This window comes from Poecilia mexicana, unplaced genomic scaffold (assembly GCF_051168715.1).
Source record: "Poecilia mexicana isolate PSO_F unplaced genomic scaffold, ASM5116871v1 scaffold_5, whole genome shotgun sequence".
Taxonomy (NCBI): Eukaryota; Metazoa; Chordata; class Actinopteri; order Cyprinodontiformes; family Poeciliidae; genus Poecilia; species Poecilia mexicana.
This window is the reverse complement of record NW_028263374.1, coordinates 4,004,672-4,024,355: the sequence shown is the minus strand read 5'-3', so window position 1 is coordinate 4,024,355 and position 19,684 is coordinate 4,004,672. Positions and strand designations below refer to the sequence as shown.

Sequence of the window (19,684 nt, the reverse complement as noted above, 5' to 3'; positions counted from 1 at the left end):
AGTATAACTGTTGTGTTTTTTCTTCTATCTTTGACGTGATCGTACAGAACTGCAGCAAGGACGTTGTCAGAGGTTATCTGCGGGTCAGCAGAAGCTTTAAATGAAGCTGTTGGTTCAGCAAACTGCAGGGGACAGTGATCATAATTAGTCTGGTTTGTGTATTTTGGACATCATAGGTGTGAGTTGAATCCAAATTCTCCCACACTTTTCAGATTTTTTGTTAATGCTTTGAAAATCCTGCTGTTTTTTTTTTTTTTGGTGTTTATCAAACAAGCTCCTGCTAAACGTTCCGACGCTCGTGGTTTGACGTCTCGCTGTCCTCCTCCCTGCGTAGATGCGCTCCGACGGGCGGATTCTGAAGACCGAGCAGGGCCTGCTGCTGCGCTCCCTGCAGCCGTCGGACTCCGGCATGTACCAGTGCACCGCCACAGAGAAGAACTTCAAGCACACGCTGGTCAAGCTGCAGCTGGTCGTGCTGTCGGGCCGCGCCGTCAACAACGCGCTGGTGGACGGCGGCGGCGGGGGGCTGGTGCCGTCGTCCCTTCACTCGGCCGGCGCCCAGTGGACCCCCAGCGCGGGCCAGTACAAGGACCTGCTGACCATTCTGAGCCAGCCCGAGATGAGCCTGATCAACCAGTACTGCCAGGACTACTGGCAGTTCGGAGACCCGCTGCTGGGAGCGATCAAGGCGAAAGACCTGAAGGAGCTCAAGGAGCAGAAGAAACCCCGCAACCGTCGGCATCACAGGGAGCGACATGAGGAGGAGGAGGAGGAGGAAGAGGAGCAGGAGGGAGTAGAGACATGAGGAAGCTGACTGTGTGTTTGAAACACAACCTCCCCCCCACCCCACCCTCCCCCACCCCCGAGAAAACTGGGAAAGACTCGATGAGATGAGAGTAGCAGCTTCAAAGAAAAAGATGAAAAAAATCTGCAAACTGAATGAAAACGGCTTCCAAACGAAACCCCAGATACACACACACGCGCACACACACACACCTCCCTCAAGCAGTAACATATATGATACACAGTATTTATTGTAGGTTGTAAATAGTACCATTCTGTGGATTTCTTTGTACTTACAGTAAAAAAGAAAAAAGAAAAGAAGACAAGCTCTTTGTGTATAGGTACCACTTTGGGGGCGGGGAGAATATTGTTATTGTCGTTGATTTGGATGTTGCTGTTACTGTCGGTAGGAAAATCCCCATTCGTCAGCATCATGTGAACTTTGACAGCCTGAGGAACGCGTTGTTGGAGCGCGAGCTGTTGGGACTCAGAGCGGACTGCGACGAGGAGCTGCTGAGAACAAGGTGACGGGAGAATACTTCTTTGTTTTGTTTTTTGTTACTATTATTATTATTATTATTATAATTATTATTATTATTATAATTATTTGTGGACACTCCAGAAGAGCCTGTTCTGCAGCCTCCCTGTGGCTGCATGCAGAGAGAGAGACTTCATGTTGGAAGAGGGACCACTGGACCTTGGTCCCAGTTATCTGTGGGGGTCAGAGGTCGGGGGGGTCACACTGCTTTTCTCAGTGGGAATCTTTGTGTTTCTTTTCTGTCATGTCTGTGTAGATCAGAGGGACTGATTGTAAAAACGATGTGGACCGTCGCTGCGTCCCGCGCCAGATACTAACCGGGATCCAAGAGATTTATTTAAAAACAAAAATAAATAAATAAATAAAATGTTTACTGTCAAAAAGTATGAGACTTACTTCCACGGTGCGGTGCCTGGCTCAAGTGTTCACACAGGAGTGAATTATTTCACATTACATCACAACTAAAGGCTTGAATGTATTTTATTGGGATTCGGTGTGACAGGCCGACATAAAGCGGTGCATAATTATAGAGTGGATGGAAAAGACGCATGATTTTTAAACTCTTATGAATAAAAAAGTGTGGAGTCCATTTGTATCCATCTATTGTGTAAAACAGACAATTATTTAATGTTATAAAATAATCTGCCAATGGAACTGGAACTTTCTCATCAAATTACTTCATTAAAACAATCTCCTATAGCTTGTTGAAAATGTACCAGGTCATTTGGTTAAGACCAAATTCTTATCTTCAAAAATACATTTAAAAAAAATCATACACCAGAATACCATAAAAATCAGAGAAGGGAAATAAAAAAACATATTCATACTGACTAAATGTACTATAATACACATAAGTCAACAGTTTTCAAAAGCAATTATATTGATCATTTATTATTGTTTTGAATTAAATGAGGTTTTGCCTAATTATGTACATAATACAGACCAATTATGAAACCCGGAATAAAAATTACATTTTGTCAAATCTTATCAAAATCAAGCAAATACACATAAAATATATTGGTCAATGTTCCAGTTAACTCTAAGAAGGCGGTTCTACAGCATTGGTTGAAAAGGACCTCAGTGTTTCGACTGTTTTGCAGTTTTCTAGAAGCTTGTTCCAGATTTGTGGAGAATAGAAGCTGAATGCAGCTTCGTAGGCTAGAACCAGAAGACCTGAGTGGTCTGTAAGGTTGGTACAATAACGACTGATCTTTACTTTGGTCCATTTAACCATTTAGTTTAGGTTAAGGTTAATGTTTTGCTGGAAAGTCACCCTTCACTTTAGCTCCATCTATTCTTTCTTGTGCTGGATTTTATTAAATTAGACTAAAAACTTTTAGGAAGCATACTTTTCCTTCCATATCACAATGATGCACTGCTTTGACACCGACTGCCGCGCAAAATACCAATAAAATACATAAAAGTTTGTAGCTACATGGTGACAAAATGTGCAAAAATTCAAGCTTTTTGAACACTTTTGCGAGGGACGGTACCCAAGCTGCTGCTCTATGTTCAGACACACCAGCTGTCTAAATCGGTAACCATGACATCACTTCCTTCAAACGCAGACCTCCTTTGGACGGATTTTGAGGCGTACAAGCTATAAGGATTTGCACACAAGGGCATTATTTAGTTTTATTTTTCAAGGGACATTGGCAGGGGCCAAAAAATAAAACACCAAACAAGCACAAGGTGGGGAAGATGAGGTGGAAGAACAAAAACCGACTCGCAGTGAAAGTTGTTCCAGTCAGGCAGCAAATGTTTGCAGTCAGCAGTTCTGAGCACAAAATAGATTTTTTTTTCTCTCAATTCATTTCCTCTTGAGACTTTTCATGTGTGGAAAAGAAAACAATATACACAACAGAGCTTTGTTTAAAAAAAAAAGAAAATATTGTGACACCAACCAAAATACCCGGAAGCTGGCTTTCATTGTGTGCATGAACCTGTGTTTGTACTGTAATTCCAGTAAGGCAGCGCGCGGTCGGGCTTCCTGTCTGTCTCTCATCTCTGTGGTGTACAACGCGGCGGTTCTCAGTACTAAAGCCGGGGGGGAAGAAATGCTTTAAAACGTTGGGATTTTAAAATGTTTCTGGTGTAAAGCATGGTACAACTTTTCACTGACGTCAATCCAGTACCTGCTGATTAAGATTTTGGGCGATATCATAGAGATATGATATCTATATACATCTATACTTTAGATGAGATCGGTTTGCTATGAAAGAGATGGCCGATTGGAATCGGGGCCGATTCATCTTTTTTGGAATTAGGAAACTGTATCAGACAGATTTCATATCGGAACCGGTTTTCAAAAAGCAAAAGAAAAAAAAAAGTATTGATTTTGAAGCAACTCAAACCAAAAATATTCACACAATACTACATTAGTGGATATTAAATATCTCCACTGTCACAGGAGGTTCAGTTTGCCTCCTGTCCATGCTACGCTACATCAGGTGGACTGATACAGTTAGCAGAGCAGCTCAGAAACACAAACACATTGTTATGAAATGACCAGAACATTTTCTGTTTGACAACAGGCAAAGTTATTGTTACTGATACGGCGCTGCAGAACCTCTCTTCAAAAAGTTTAATCTGTCTTCAAGCTAATCATGTTTTGAAACAAACTGTTGCAAAAAACTAAGAGTTAGCATGTCTGTTGGTAAAATAAATAGCCTATCACAGGTGAGCTATCAGAAGCAACATCAGGTTCTTAAGACCCCAGTGTTGCTTTATAAGGAGCTGAACAAAGAACAACTTTTCAAAAGTAAAATTTTTGCAGTTACATGTTTTATGTGATATAGTTTAACATTTACTTTAGAATTCCCATTTTGACACCATATTACTGTGAAATTATGTTTTTACGTGATTCTATTGTTTCAATAATACCGGCCCATGCCTGCACTTTAGAGAACCATGCTGCCGAAAAGTTGCTTTAGCCGATCTACCAGAAGTGAAATTCTTGTCATTTGAATCCGCAAGATTATTCTACAGAAAAGAAAAAATGATTTAGAAGAAGCTAAACATAGATATTTGAGACGGGAAAAGTTTTGAAAGTGTCTTTCCAGGCTTGTTTACAGTCTGAATGGAAGTCGCCGTGGATCCATCGATGATTCGTCCACGATGTTTGTATCTTAATTCAGTGTGGTATTTGTCTTCATCACCAGAATCGAATAAAATCCTAAAAGTCCAACTGAGTCCTAAGATTAAGTTTTTATCATCAAAAAGCACAACGGTTGTAAAATTCCTTTTTTTTTCTTTTTTTTTTTTTACAAATATTTCTTTTGTTGTTTTTTTGTCTGTGTTTTTGATTGTTGTTTTTTATGTCACACTTTCTGATAAGAGAACACAACATGCACAGAGGTGATATTCTGATTTCTGTAGATCTTCCTTTTCCATTGCTGACTAATAAATTAAAGCTCTATATTTTATAAGAATGGTATGATCCAACTTGTTCATTGTGAATTGCTTGATGCTGAATGTTTTTTGTTTTTTTTCCATGTTCTGCCCGGAAACCTCTTGATCCTTGGAATAAAGTTGTACTTGTCAAAACGATGATGTATGCACATTTGTGTAAAATAAAAACACTGCATTTGCAGGTTGCAATGAAACTTCTGTAATGAGTGTCTGGTAAAATAACACGGAGGAAGTGAGACTTTTTCAGTTCATTTCAGTGGCCTGAATGGTGCAGCGTAGCTCTGTTGTATGACTATTGCCTTCAGTTGTTGTAAAAATGCTGCATATATATCATGTACATTTTTCTTTTCAGCAATGGCGGATAAACCTCCTGATTTAACGCCTTGAAACTGGGCCTTTTTCTCTTCCTGAAACTCAGGAAGTCACAACATTGCTCCTCTATTAACCCTTAAACAATGTTTTTACTGAGAAGTAGCTCATATAATGAGCTCAGCAGATGTGCAGCTCCATCAGGTGTTTGCTAATTGCTGCTGGCTAGTCTGAAGGAGTGGTGGGAGGGCTACTCTGAGGGGATAGCTGCAGCTCTGAGGAGGACAAGAATTTCTCAAACATGCATGAAAGAATCAAAGCAACACTCCAGGTATGATTTTGATCAAATGTAAAGCTCAAAAAGTCAATTTTACATAATACTGCTCATTTAAAATATATGTAAAGGTAATCCAAACTGCATCGTTTACACCCCTCGGCTTCCTTCTTTCATAGGTTATTTTCATGTCTTAAAAAGTGAACATATCCAGATTTAAAACTACTTTAAATATTCTGCAAGTTTTTGTACATGTACAATATTTTTTGTTTAACTTGCTTGTCGTTTGTACATTTATGGTTCTACTCATTCTGCAGCCAGGTGTAATACATGGCGCCATCTGCCACAGGGTGTTGTATGCCGATCATATATCAGTTCGCACTTTTCAAAGTAACTTGAATAGAATATTTGTTGCAGGAGGTCACAGTTATTTTTTTTTAAATCTACCATATTTACTTTTGTTCAAATAAACATTGCAGCATACAAAGGCATTTTGGATCATTTTGTCTCCCAACTTTGAGAACAATTAGGATGTAGTAAAGTAAACAAACTAAATTACTAATGATGATTTGTTCAGCTCAGGTTTCCCTAGCATAAGGCAAGTGTTACGGCCCGGCTTGGATGGCCGCAACAAATAAAAGGGAGGACACGGCAACCAGACACATTTTAGCCCTTCAGAGGCATTTATTTAAAAACCTGTTGCCTAGGGGAAATAATGGGTGCGCGTACTCCCTCAGCCTCGTCCAGAACAAGCGACGGCTCCCACAATGCGTCAAGCTCTGGTTCCAGTACCGCCTCTGGGTCCCGATCTCATCTGGGACTGGATCTTTCCTCGGCCTCCGGAGGCTGAAGAATGGAACGGCGCTCCTTATATTCACCCAGGTGGCCACGTGATAAAAAGCGCCTCCCACAATCAAGAACCTATGGGACAGACAGTTTACCGGCCACATAGCACACTCAGCAGGGGCCGTCACAGCAAGTAAATGGCACCAATGATGCAAAGATACTTACTATTAGGCCTGTCCCACATGTTAAATTGAAACAAGCTCAATCATTGCCATGTTAATTTTTCTCTTTTCTCTCTTTCTACCAAAAACTGGATGACAGAAGTCTTCAGTCTGGTGCTTTGGTCTCAACTAAGCTCTTTTTTGAAGGACAATTTTGTGTATACAGGTGCTGGTCATAAAATTAGAATATTGTGATAAAGTTCATTATTTTCCATAATGTCATGATAAAAATTAAATTGTCATATATTTTAGATTCATTGCACACCAACTGAAATATTTCAGGTCTTTTATTGTTTTAATTTTGATGATTTTGGCAAACAGCTCATGAAAACCCAAAATCCCTGTCTCAAAAAATTAGAATATTATGAAAAGGTTCTCTGAACGAGCAATAAAAATAATCATCTGAATCAACAAAGTAACTCTAAACACCTGAAAAAGATTCCTGAGGCCTTTAAAAACTCCCAGCCTGGTTCATTACTCAAAACCGCAATCATGGGTCAGATTGCTGACCTGACTGCTGTCCAGAAGGCCATCACTGACATCCTCAAGCAAGAGGGTGAGAAACGGAAAGAAATTTCTGAACGAATCGGCTGTTTGCAGAGTGTTATATCAAGGCACCTCAGTGGGAAGTCAGTAGGAAGGAAAAAGTGGCAGAAAACGCTACACAACGAGAAGAGGTGACCGGACCCTGAGGAAGATTGTGGAGAAGGGCCGATTCCAGACCTTGGGGGAAGCAGTGGACTGAGTCTGGAGTAGAAACATCCAGAGCCACTGTGCACAGGCGTGTGCAGGAAATGGGCTACAGGTGCCGCATTCCCCAGGTCAAAGGTCAAGCCACTTTTGAACCAGAAACAGCGGCAGAAGCGCCTGACCTGGGCTACAGAGAAGCAGCACTTTGGACCACTGTTGTTCAGTGGTCCAAAGTACTTTTTTCGGATGAAAGCAAACTTTGCATGTCATTCGGAAATCAAAGTGCCAGACTCTGGAGGAAGACTGGGGAGAAGGAAATGCCAAAATGCCAGAAGTCCAGTGTCAAGTACCCACAGTCAGTGATGGTCTGGGTGCCATGTCAGCTGCTGGTGTTGGTCCACTGGGTTTTATCAAGGGCAGGATCAATGCAGCAGCTATCAGAAGATTTTGGAGCACTTCATGCTTCCATCTGCTGAAAAGTTTTATGGAGATGAAAATTTAATTTGGTCTGGAATCGGCCCTTCTCCACAATCTTCCTCAGGGTCCGGTCACCTCTTCTCGTTGTGTAGCGTTTTCTGCCACACTTTTTCCTTCCTACTGACTTCCCACTGAGGTGCCTTGATATAACACTCTGCAAACAGCCGATTCGTTCAGAAATGTCTTTCCGTTTCTCACCCTCTTGCTTGAGGATGTCAGTGATGGCCTTCTGGACAGCAGTCAGGTCAGCAATCTGACCCATGATTGCGGTTTTGAGTAATGAACCAGGCTGGGAGTTTTTAAAGGCCTCAGGAATCTTTTTCAGGTGTTTAGAGTTACTTTGTTGATTCAGATGATTATTTTTATTGCTCGTTCAGAGAACCTTTTCATAATATTCTAATTTTTTGAGACAGGGATTTTGGGTTTTCATGAGCTGTTTGCCAAAATCATCAAAATTAAAACAATAAAAGACCTGAAATATTTCAGTTGGTGTGCAATGAATCTAAAATATATGTCAATTTAATTTTTATCATGACATTATGGAAAATAATGAACTTTATCACAATATTCTAATTTTATGACCAGCACCTGTAGACTTCATAATTCATTTTATTTATTTCTTTTGTGGTGTTCATTTGTTTAAAATGGAAGACATAAAATCTCTTCCCGTTTCAGTGTTAAAAGTTCATTAGAATTTCAAGTTTATTGGTTTTTGAGAATGTGTTCTTGCATAGTTATGCCATTACCATTATATTACTTGAAAATGGTCTCAATAATGATATTGTCATTTAACTGAATAACATCTGGGACAATTTATCATCCAGCATAATGTGTTATCATGACAGGCCTACTTATTATTTTCTTTGTTGTTACATAAACTAAACCATAGTTAGTTTTCTTGTTGGGTTGAATGATGGTTCAGATGGTGAAAAAAATTTGTATCTCTTCTTCTGTGCTTTTTTTTGGATTATATAACAACTCAAGTCACGTAGAGGATGGAAAACATATGAGGGTATGCTTACAGCACTAGATGAAAACAGGCTGTCAATGGGTCAGAATTTTATGAGTCTCTGCACCTCATAAAATTCCTAATGGCAGTGTTGACCCTCGGGCACTGACCAGGCCATGAATGAGTCACGCTCTCCAACACAAATCTAGGCCAAAAGTAAAAATGGCAGGCAAGAAAAAGACAGTGATAGAGAAATAAAGCTGGCAGGGTGGAACCAAGATGGAAAGAATATGTATTTCAAAACTATACAGGGTCAACACCTCTGTAACACAGGTTTATAAACACAATGGGCAAAGCTGGCCAAGCCTCCATGGGGCCCTAAGCAAACTTTGGTTTTGGGGCCCTCTATTTCTGCTAACAATGTGGATTGCTGAAATCAACAGTTAGACGATTAAATCATTCACACACCTGCTATAACTTATTCTTATTGATACTCTGATAGTGCTGTTTACATTATATCCTATGCATGTATAATATAAGATACATTTATCGGTCAGTTGATTTCTGGGCGCCAATTTCCTTAATTTTTGGGGATCGTGATTGGCCAATACTTACGTGTGAAGCAGATCTTAGGGCCTGATCTTATTTTTGTCAACAAAGAAATCAGCCTCTGTCCTCTTCTGCTCTGCAGTGAGAGGTTTGACTGATAGACCGGCCACCAGGACATGTCTGAAAGTTTACCTACCTCCGGTACCGACCTATCATACATACCTCCGATATCTACCTGTCGTACTTACCTCCGGTACCCACCTGTCATATATACCTTTGGTACCTAAGTGTCAAACCTACCTCTGGTACCTACCTCCTGTACCTACCTCCGGTACCTACCTCCGGTACACACCTGTCGTACCTACCTCTGGTACTGACCTGTCATACCTACCTCGGGTACCAACCTCCTGTACCTACCCCTACCTCCGGTACCTATGTGTCGTACCTACCTCCGGTGACTATCTGTCGTACCTACTACCTCTGGTACCTACCTCCTGTACCTACCTCCGGTACCTATGTGTTGTACCTACCTCTGGTACCTACCTCCCAAGACTACCGGTTGTACCTACCTTCGGGACCCACCTGTCGTATCTACCTCCAGTACCCACATGTCGTATCTACATATCTGAAAGACAAATGGATACAATAGATAGCAACTAGTGTGATTGATCAGTCGAGCTATCAGTGCATGGATGGATAGGTTATTGCTATCCATCCATCCATCCTAGCTATGTAGCTATCTAGTCATCATAGATTGTCACATCATAGCTATCTGCCGTGATAGTAATGATGACCATTAAACATCAAAGCCAGTTAGAATGCATATCTATCTGATAACACTATCAATCGAGCCGGTAGACCAATTAATTTATCATGTGACCTGCTATGTTTTTGGACTGTGGGGGAAAGCTGGAGTACCCGGAGAGAACCCACATGTGCACGGGGAGAACATGTGATCTCCTTGCAGAAAGGACCGAGGTTGGTTTTCGAGCCTGGAACCTTTTTGCTTTAAGGCAACATTGCTAACTACTGTGCCACCGTGCAGCCTGCAGCTTACCAAGAAAAGTAGTTGCAGGTTTACCGTACTTTTTAGCATGATGTAGATGTTGCATGTTTTAAGGGATACTGTGTTAGTCTGAAAAGCTTATTTATGATAGTTGTGATATAAAGTTCAAAAGACAAGATATAGGACAATAAAATATAGAAAGAAACTTATGTGTGTGTGTGTGTGTGTGTGTGTGTATGTGTTCTTAATGTTTGTTTTTTTTAATGTTCATTATTGTTACTTTGCACCTCACAGGTATTTAGCTCTATTTAGTGGGGTGTCTTCTGTTTCTATTGAAGCCTGTATTTGGGTATAGACCTGGGTTTACATATGGGCCTGAGTTTGGATACCGCCGTGGGTTTGGGTGATGACCTGGGTTTGAATAGTGGCTTGGGTTTGGATAGAAACCTTGGTTTGCGTTAAACACTGGGTTTCCCTGGGGGCCTCTGTAAGGTGGAATTCTTTTGTTTCCATTCAAGCTTCCATTTGGGTGGTGGCCTTTCTGTTGCTGGGAGCCACTAATTGTATGAAGTCGTGTGTTTGCATGGTGGCTTGTTACGATGGACTCGTGTAATTGTGTCGAGGCCTCTGATGGCATGGAGACCTCTAATGGGGAGGAGATCTGTGATTTCATGGAGACCTCTGATGGCGTGGAGACCTCTGATCGATTAGAGGAGTGTTTTCGAAAGGGAACTTTGTAATCGTCATCTTTTGAAGCAAGGTTAAGCTCTACAGTCAGATTTACAATGTAACGTTGCATAGATTGGATTTTTTTCTCCTGTTCCTTGCATTTGGTGTCAAGTTCAAGGTAATTGTTGAGCTTGTCCTCATATTTCAGTCTTAGTTGGCGTTCTTCTACCAAAGCTTCTTCCAGCATTGCATTGTTCAAGTCATGTTTTTCAGCTTGCTTCTTTAGGAAATTGAGCTCATTAAAAAGGTCCTCATAAACTGCTGCTTTGGGAATGTCCTCCGCAACGGATCTTTCTTGCTCCTCCTCTTTCTGTTCACATTTGGCTTTCGTGTGGCGTTCATTCTCTAAAGTTTCCTCCAGTTCCATGATCTTTTTCAGGTAGGCTGTGCATTCTACTTGAACTCTGATTCTTTGTTCTCTCTCCTCATCAAGATCAAAAGTTTTACGTTGGAGGTGCTTCTTAAGGTCGTCCACCTGCTTCGTGAGACTGGTGATATGTTTGGTAGCCTGTTCAATGTACTTAGAATAGTGGTTAAATGCTGAGATATTGTTGGGGTTTCTACTCCGCTTGGCTTGTGGACAGTCGGGGGCTTCATATCTAGAAAAAGCCTGTGTCAACTCCCTGTTTGAGTAACCACACTGGAAATGCTGGTGTGAGTGGTATGAGCCTGGCGCCAGACTGGTTGAAGGAATAGGAAGAAAAACTGGAAATGGGTTGCATGTTTGGTGGATTTGCACTGAGTTGACCAGCAATGGGTCAGCAAAGGAATTTGAATCCTGGTGGTCTTCTACTGAGATAGAATTCTCTAATCCGGCAGAAGATGTAACCTGTTGTGCTTCCCCTGACGGAGAAATCTCTAATCTGGCAGAAGATGTAACCTGTTGTGCTTCCCCTGACGGGGAAATCTCTAATCCGTCAGATGTTACCTGTTGTGCTTCCCCTGACGGGGAAATCTCTAATCCGGAAGATGTAACCTTTTGTGCTTCCCCTGAGGGGGAAATCTCTAATCCAGTAGATGTTACCTGTTGTGATTCCCCTGACGGGGAAATCTTTAATCCAGCAGATGTTACCTGTTGTGCTTCGCCTGATGGGGAAATCTCTAATCCACCAGATGTAACCTGTTGTGCTTCCCCTGAGGGGGAAATCTTTAATCCGGCAGAAGACGTTACCTGCTGGGCTCCCCCTGAGGGGGAAATCTCAAATATGGCAGAAGATGTTCCTGCATTACTATCCATGGGGAAAATAATGGCATCATAGTCGACTTGGATGTTAAGTTCGACCATGTCTTCCCATGAAAGTTTTGCCTCAAAAGCTTCCAAATCAGTCCTAATCTCCTGTTGCTGCATGTTTAATTCTCGGCTGAGATCGACGTGTCTGTTGATTCTGTCAAAATTCAACGAACTCTCTCAAAAGGGATCTCTCTCAACAGAATGTGTGAAGAGTTATGAAAGGTCTGTTTGTCAAAGGTATTTTTTCAAAGAGGCCTATGATGTATTAGAGAGTGATGTCATCACCTCTGTTGTCAGTTTCTTTTGATGTTGAACGTTCCATTTCAACTCTGTGCAAACGGAACTGCACACAACAAATGTTCAAAATGGAGAATGTATTGCATTTTAAATGATTTTTTTGTCTATGCCAATATATTTATTTGCTCAGTGTAAGCATTTATTGGAAGGACAATGTGGAAAAATAAGTTACGAAAACTTTAAGTTACACAGATTGGGACATGTTTTCCAGTTACAAGGTAATTCACAATGCTCAATTATTCTGTGATAACATTGTGTAAGCTTTATGAAATACAGATTAATAAATTCAATTAATTTTTTTATTTGCATAGTTATTTTTATCAATTATTTTTATTTTTATCATTGTATTTTTAATTTTATTGTTCTATCAATTTCATCATAACTTTTTGCTTTCACTAAGTTCATCGATAATTTCATAACCTTTATTATTGTTTTATTTCTAGCCTTTTTTAAGCCATTAGCTATATCGTAACTGTTATTTTTTTAACTAACATTATTAATTTTATTGTAACTTTTGTTTTTATTAATTTTATCGTTCAACACGATTGTGATGCCACATGCTACCGACAGCATTTTTAATTTTAGCTTATACACTATTTTTTACATACTGAATAGAGTTAAGTCAACAACGTTAACTCAACGTGTCACCGATAAACAAACACGCACGTGAGAGCATTTAGCTAACTTTAGCATTTTAGCTAATGGCGTACCTGCTTCCTGTCTGTACAGCATGTCCAGTGTCGGTCTTCTCCATTAATTTATGAGCCTGCGTGTCTCTCGAGCCATCTGGCTTCTTTCCCTTTATTTTGACATTTATCACCTCACGGATGACAGCATCACCGCTCTGCGTCACACTGTTTTCTGGGGTAATAACTGAGGTGACTTCAGTTATGGTGTTAGTGTCATCATCATTCTGGTGCAAATTTAATGCAACCACCCACGGAACATCTCCGTCTCTCATAAGCCCCTTTCGCACTGCACAGCTGGACTCGGGTCGACCGTTTTTGCATTAGCACTTCCAGCCCAGTACCGCCCGGCTCCCTGGAACCTCGAGAGCTGCGGTTCCAATCGGGCCGGCCAGACCAGGCCGGTTTGGAGTTAGCTGTTGTTGATTGGTTCATTGGCTGTGGGGACGGGACAAGGACCAGATTTCTGGATCAGAGGAGCGCTTGACATTCTCGATGGCTGTCATTTCAATATGCTGCATCAATAAATTCCCCTCATAATCTATTCTTACCCTACACTGCGATTACATTCGCCTCTTCAGCCAAAGATTTTAATGATAAATGTAAATAACATTTCTCCAATTAACCGATCAGAAGTCGTTTAGGCTGTGAACGAGGGGATTTCCGCATCTCGCGTCGCTCCAGCCGGGAAATCCCGCCTGCCGCACCGGTCGTTCAGCTGTCCGCGAGTCCAGCACAGAGACGACATTCAGATGAGATTTTTTTTTTTTTTTTCATTAAATGTAAAGCTGAGGTAAATGTTTCCCTCAGCTTTCATGAGCGTATACAGAAAAAACGGGACGGGAGACCCAAGAAGAAAACTGTTCTGCGGTTGCTGGGGAGATCGCCTCGGTAGCTTTAGCAACGGGTCGATTTACGTGACGTATCCTGCTCAATGCAAAACGACCAGGGCCATAGCACCAATCGGACCGGGTCGAACCGAGCCGGGCCGGGCCAGGCAGGACCCTGCGGTGCGAAAAGGTCTACAGCTTATGATGGTGTGGCGAGAGGTTGGAGATGGAGGTAGCAGCTCTAACACAAAACAGCAGGACGTACTGTTGAAGTATTCCACACTTTCAATTTATTTAACTTCGTCCACGTAAAGCCAGATCTCCACGGTACTAAAGATTATATTTTCATACCGTTCTTCACCTCATCATCACCTATGTTCTCTTCTACAGCAAAGTGGAAGACTAGCTCCCTCTTGTGGTGATACCTACTCATCTCAAGGAACCAAACAAGTTTTGTCCTCCTGGCAGATTCCAGAGACCACATCTGGGGTTATGGAAGAAACGCCACAGTGACATCTAGTGGTAAGAAATCTATTCTAGTACGTTCGAATCTATTCACAATTTGTTCAAGTGTTTTTAATGAGACGTGGGGTAATAACTAATACAATTTATTAGTTATATTTACTTGAAAGCATTTAGACTTCTCATCTAGTCTCCTCAAGATCTTTCTCTTTATGCAGAAGACCTAAAGCAGGGGTACCCAAAGTCAGTCCTCGAGGGCCGGCATCCTGGATGTTTTACTTCTCTCCCGAGTGGTAGTAACAACCATTTCAGTATTCTTCTTAGGCCTCTAATGAGCCATCATTTGATCCAGGTGCATTAAACCAGGGAGAGAACTGGGTTTTCTCCGGGTTCTCCGGTTTCCTCCCACAGTCCAAAAACATGACTGTCAGGTTAATTGGCCTCTCCAAATTGCCCCTAGGTGTGAGTGTGTGTGTGTGTGCATGGTTGTTGGTTCTGTGTGTCTCTGTGTTGCCCTGTGACAGACTGGCGACCTGTCCAGGCTGTACCCCGCCTCTCGCCCGGAACGTTAGCTGGAGATAGGCACCAGCACACCTCCTGACCCCACTAAGGGACAAGGGTGTAAAGAAAATGGATGGATGGATTTTTATTTGCTCTGGGAACTCCTCGTCTAGTTGGATGTGTAGCACCTCTGCTTTGAGTTGACGGCCTTCCAGAGAGAGAATTGACTTCCTGTTTGTAGAGACATTTTTCCTGTCGGAAGTTCACCTGCAGCAACTCATTTGTTGCAGTAAAACTGCACTGGAAGTGAATGATACTTTCAAAAAAGAAATCTGATCATTATTTTAGGAATACTTTATTATATCTGTGGACATTTTGTCTCAATCAACAGGTTAAATCGCTATGGTTACATTTCGGATCAATATGTACAACAACAGCAACACAAAATGTGAAACATTAAAACTGCTCCTTGCAGAGCCTGCTCTACATCGCCGAATGTGTCTAACAGTTAGTCCTCCATCGGGTCGGTACCAGTGAGCTTCACTCTGTCTGAGCAGTGATAAACAGAAGTTGTCTGGGAATGTCACTAGAGACCTGCCGGCTGCTTTCTGATGAGATCAGTCGTAGTACAAAGTGTTGCAAAGTACAGCTGAGAAAAAAAAAATGCTGTCCATTCACTTTATTTTGGATTCTGGCTTCTTTCCGAGCCAGCTGTGATCAGATCAGCAGTGACGTTGGCATCTTGTTGAATAAATATTTTAATGAGTATCCTGTACAGCAGCTGCCATTAACTAAGAACAACAAATCTGACCCCTACTGATCTGAGTATTTATTGAAAATATAAAATGTCAGAGTATGAAAAAGTGCCGCTCACTACAGGAAATGCACAGACAGGATCTATAGAGGAGTTGTGCCTCTGATAGATGATCCAGTCAAACAAAATGAGTCACAATTTAAAACTAAAGTTAAACCGTAAAAAAGAACACCTAGAGGTGTACAAACAAACAAAAAAAGAGGGTTTTGTTTAAAATGATTCTACAAAACTTAAAATAAAAAAACAGAAATGTGTAGAATGTGTGTGTGTTTGAAGCTGGTTCTGAGGGCACATCTGGGCAGTGCTGCTGCACTTAGTAGATGGAAGCAGCTGAAAAGCACAAAGCGAACATCACTGATGCAGCTCAGAGGGCTGAGGTAGAGCGGTAGCAACTTATTCTACTGATGTTTGATTATGTGGGATGTCAGACTGAGGCTTTGTTTTCACTTCTTGATATAAAATACAACTTAAGGTAAGTTCTCAAAGTAAAGTAGCTTTTATATTAAGATCCAATGTGTTGCTTCCAGCACTTCATACCATTAAACTCGAAATGAGACAGTTTACAAACAGGAAAACATGCCCACACACACATACACACACACACACTCGACCATACAGCAGCAACAAGCACAGAAAGAATAAGAGCTGTGTCCTTAAACTGACTGGAGAAAGTAACAACACATCCCATGTGATCAGTCTTCAGATCAGGTTCTTCTCTTCATGGCTTGACCTCAACAGAATGAAAAATGTAAAAACCTCAGTCCAGTGACAGCAGACCGCTCCTGCTTCCATCTGCCCAGGTGTCTTCTGTTGTCCATTTTTAATATATATAATTTTTTTTTGTCCTGTTTCTACTCAGGACTCCTGGAGTAGTTGGAGTGAAGACGCTGCAGAGAGCACCAACACCATCATGATGTCTCTTCTGTCACAGGTCGGTAACTTTGTTTTCCACAGCAGCAGCTATCTGCTGCAGCCGGTAGCCCAGCTGCATCTTCTGGGCTGTCGTGTCCTCCTCCAGAGCTGTAATGATCTGCCGAGACAAGAGGGGAAAAGGTTAGTGACACTCCGTCTGGGAGCAGGGCGACCCCAGACTGGGTTGATCAGCTCAGCGGAATAACTTCAAATCTCTGGATTCTCTACCCACTGAATGAAGAACAAACATGTTTTAATCAAAAATTCACCAGACACACAGCTGCAGTGTTTGTTAAAGTTTCATAAGTTTACTTATTTTTTTTTATTTTTTAAAATTGAAGGAAACTGATTTTGGCTTGATTTTATTATTTTTTGTTACTTAAATGAATTATAATTTTCATCCTTAAAATACCAAAATTTAGATTTAGATGTGACATAGAAGCAGAAACAGATGGGATGAATTACAATCTCTGGTTCCAATGAGATTTGTTTTGTCAAGTGAAAGTAGCTTTGGAAAAAAAAAATACAAAAAAATCTGAGCAGGTATGAAACACGCTTTTCATTAAAATGTAGTTTTCAAATCTTAAACGAAGCGTTTTCCTGAGCAGAAGCTCATTCTCAGCTGTGTGGGTCTGGGTGTGAGATGCACCTGGTCGTAGTACTTGTTGATGTATTTGTAGAGCTCGTGCAGTGCCACCAGGTAGTTCAGCTCTCCGGAGTAGTTCTGAAACACAAAGCCTTCAGGTGAGTCGGCGCCGAGCAGCTGCCGGGAGAGGAAGTGAGGCTCCACTCACCCTGGACAGCTCGGCCAGCGCCGAGTTCATCTCCTGGTCGCTGGCTGATATCGTCTGCCTGATGTCAGCGTAGTACCTGCAGCAAAGCAGCATCATGACATCAACTCAAACTACGTACCAAATCCAAGTTTGACTGGAGTAGTTTAGAATTTCATTCGTAAGGAATATTCCATTCCATCTGAAGCAGTTTTTAACCAGGGAGCTGCGAGCTAAAGCAGAGCAAACCTTTCCACCATCTGTTTGTAGCGAGGAATGTCTCTGGCATACAGCAGCTTGTTGATGGGAGAATCCTGTTCCACAACAGAGAGAGAGAGAGAGAGAAACAATCACATCCACATCCAGGAAGCATCTGAAGTGGAAGAGTGAAAGAGGAGCGATGCCTCACCCGCCCCAGCTTGTGGTCAGCGATGGTGCAGGAGTCCATGAAGGTCTGAGCGATCACCGAGAGGACGGCGTCCACGTGGTCCGACACCTGGACGTCAAAGATGAACTGAGGGTTCTTAATGATGTTGATCCAGAAACGCAGAGGGAGGCTGGAGAGAAACAGAACGGCACACAGATCGGTTTACTGCAGGTGCAGCTGAGAGCCCCGGCTGACCTGTTTCTTCTTGACCTTCATCTGTACAGGGGAAATAAACTCATGTTCAAAAAGGGAATTATTCCAACATTATACCAAACGATGAAAGTTACTTACAAAACACCAGCATAGTGAATATTAGGGTAAAGTGTCAAAATGTGTTTAACTTATATTGCAGCTCATGGTGCAGCTGATTCAAATTCAAAAATACTTTATAATCCATAATTTTATTGATTTTATGAAGAATCCTTCTTTGCACCATCAGCTGATGTTGCAGCTGATTGTGCAGCTAATGGTGCTAACATGTGGCTCTGTTAAAGTTCAGACCTGTAGTTAAAAAGGCCTTTAAAACAAACACCAGATGATCATGGAGATAAAATGTCAAACTGTCTTTATCATCAGATGTTAGCAGTTATCATGGTTCAGATCAGTAAGTAGTCGGTGTTGTGTGTCTCTTTTGTCACTGGGAGGTTTGAGCACATTTCCTTCGCTAGCAGGTTAAACTCTGGGGTCAGCTACGGTCAGCTCCAATCTAAATCAACAGCCAATAACACAACCAGGTTCCATCTCTGACTTCACTTTTAAGATGAGCTTTCTTTTCTCTGGAACAACTTCAACACCACAGACTGTTCCTGTACCTGTTGGCTCGGGTTTTTAGATCCCACCTGGCCGTTTCCGCCGCCTACCTGTTGGTCTTCCATATGTGGATGGTCTCCGGGTCGGTGATGCTGTGCTGTCCCGCCTGGTCGTCCAGCAGGTCAAAGAAATATTTGACGGCTAGCGGGACGGGACGGCTGGTGCTGAGGATCACTGTGAACAGATCGTCCACAAACTTCTGTAACGTCCCCTGACAGACACAAAGGGACAAACAGATTCAAAATCAAACCAGATCATCGTATATAAGGGTAATGGGACGGAGCGGGAATTGAAGTGGTGATCCCACAGACTGCAGGATGAAATACCGCCATCGCCCCAAAGAGTGTGTGTACCTTCATGGAGAGCAGGCGGGTGAGGTAGATCTCAGGGATGGCCTTGGCCCGCTCCCGCTCCCTTAAGCTCCCTCGGCGATGCTTAGGAAGCTCCGGCTCCTCGCTGGCCTTCACCAGGTGCCACAGCTTCACGCCACCCTCGTCTGCATCCTCCAGCATGGGAGTCTCTGTTCACACAACGGGATGCCAGTGATGAGCAGAGCGCCGCTGCAGCAGCTGCTGCTCCATCACCCACATGATTTCTGCCAAAGGATCTCACTCTCTCCAGCGATGTAATCATGGTTGTCATGGTGAATGTTTTTGGTGTGTCGCGGCACCAGTGCCACCGTTGCACCATCGGGGACCTGGAACGACACACAGCTGCGGTTAGGGCTTCCGTCCGGTCGGATCAACAGGGCGGCTCTGGCCGAGGGGGCGTCACCTTGTAGTGCTGCAGGGTGTTGAGGCGCTTCCAGCTGCCCTGCACCACAGACGTCAGGTCCTCGTCCGACAGGATGAGGTGGCCCGCAACGCCAGACCTCCACTCTGAACAGGAGCAGCAGGGTGTCGTTATACTCAACTGTCCCTCAAATGCAATATCAGCATAAACATTGTTTTATTTCTATTCATTAATAAAGCTGCCATTAAATACGCCAAGATGAACCAAGTTCACCAGTCAACCGCTGGGTGTGTTTGGAGTGACGGGATGCCTTTTTACGTATTGCTCCTAGTTTCTACACTAAGACTGTGATATCAGTTAAAGCTAAATTAAAGACATCAGTAAAGAAAAAAAAAACATGGCAGCACCCAGAGTTACCGATGCAGATATCAGAAGAATCTTTCATTAGACTTTTTATCATGAAATGTATCATATTTATAAAACTCATCAA

The 19,684-nt window shown here is 42.3% G+C and overlaps 3 protein-coding genes and 1 long non-coding RNA gene across 7 annotated transcripts in view; 1 reads left to right on the top strand and 3 right to left on the bottom strand.

Annotated features, from left to right (window-relative positions):
• LOC106928996 (semaphorin-3F-like) overlaps positions 1–4,926 on the top strand; it is a 79,186-nt gene extending 74,260 nt beyond the window's left edge. For both annotated transcript variants that reach the window (XM_088005362.1, XM_015005648.2), the window contains one exon: positions 335–4,926. In XM_088005362.1, coding sequence (XP_087861488.1) covers positions 335–805 — 471 coding nt within the window. In that variant the 3' untranslated portion in view covers positions 806–4,926. The remainder of the gene's footprint in view (positions 1–334) is intronic.
• The window catches only part of LOC148159592 (uncharacterized), a 285,054-nt gene that overhangs the window by 215,082 nt on the left and 50,288 nt on the right, over positions 1–19,684 (bottom strand). The window lies entirely within an intron of this gene.
• On the bottom strand, positions 10,253–12,070 carry LOC106928997 (uncharacterized). Its single transcript, XM_088005946.1, has 3 exons — positions 11,894–12,070; positions 10,727–11,362; positions 10,253–10,672 (listed from the first exon to the last, which is right to left on the bottom strand). Exons 1-3 carry the CDS (start codon positions 12,068–12,070, stop codon positions 10,298–10,300), a joined length of 1,188 nt encoding a protein of 395 aa, XP_087862072.1. The 3' UTR covers positions 10,253–10,297.
• Positions 15,069–19,684, bottom strand: part of plxnb1b (plexin b1b) — a 65,719-nt gene continuing 61,103 nt past the window's right edge. For all 3 annotated transcript variants that reach the window (XM_015005639.2, XM_015005640.2, XM_015005642.2), the window contains 9 exons: positions 19,237–19,340; positions 19,075–19,159; positions 18,816–18,982; positions 18,513–18,673; positions 17,635–17,782; positions 17,475–17,539; positions 17,250–17,325; positions 17,105–17,179; positions 15,069–16,573 (listed from right to left, as the gene is read on the bottom strand). In XM_015005639.2, the coding sequence (XP_014861125.2) occupies positions 16,469–16,573; positions 17,105–17,179; positions 17,250–17,325; positions 17,475–17,539; positions 17,635–17,782; positions 18,513–18,673; positions 18,816–18,982; positions 19,075–19,159; positions 19,237–19,340 (986 nt within the window). In that variant the 3' untranslated portion in view covers positions 15,069–16,468. The remainder of the gene's footprint in view (positions 16,574–17,104; positions 17,180–17,249; positions 17,326–17,474; positions 17,540–17,634; positions 17,783–18,512; positions 18,674–18,815; positions 18,983–19,074; positions 19,160–19,236; positions 19,341–19,684) is intronic.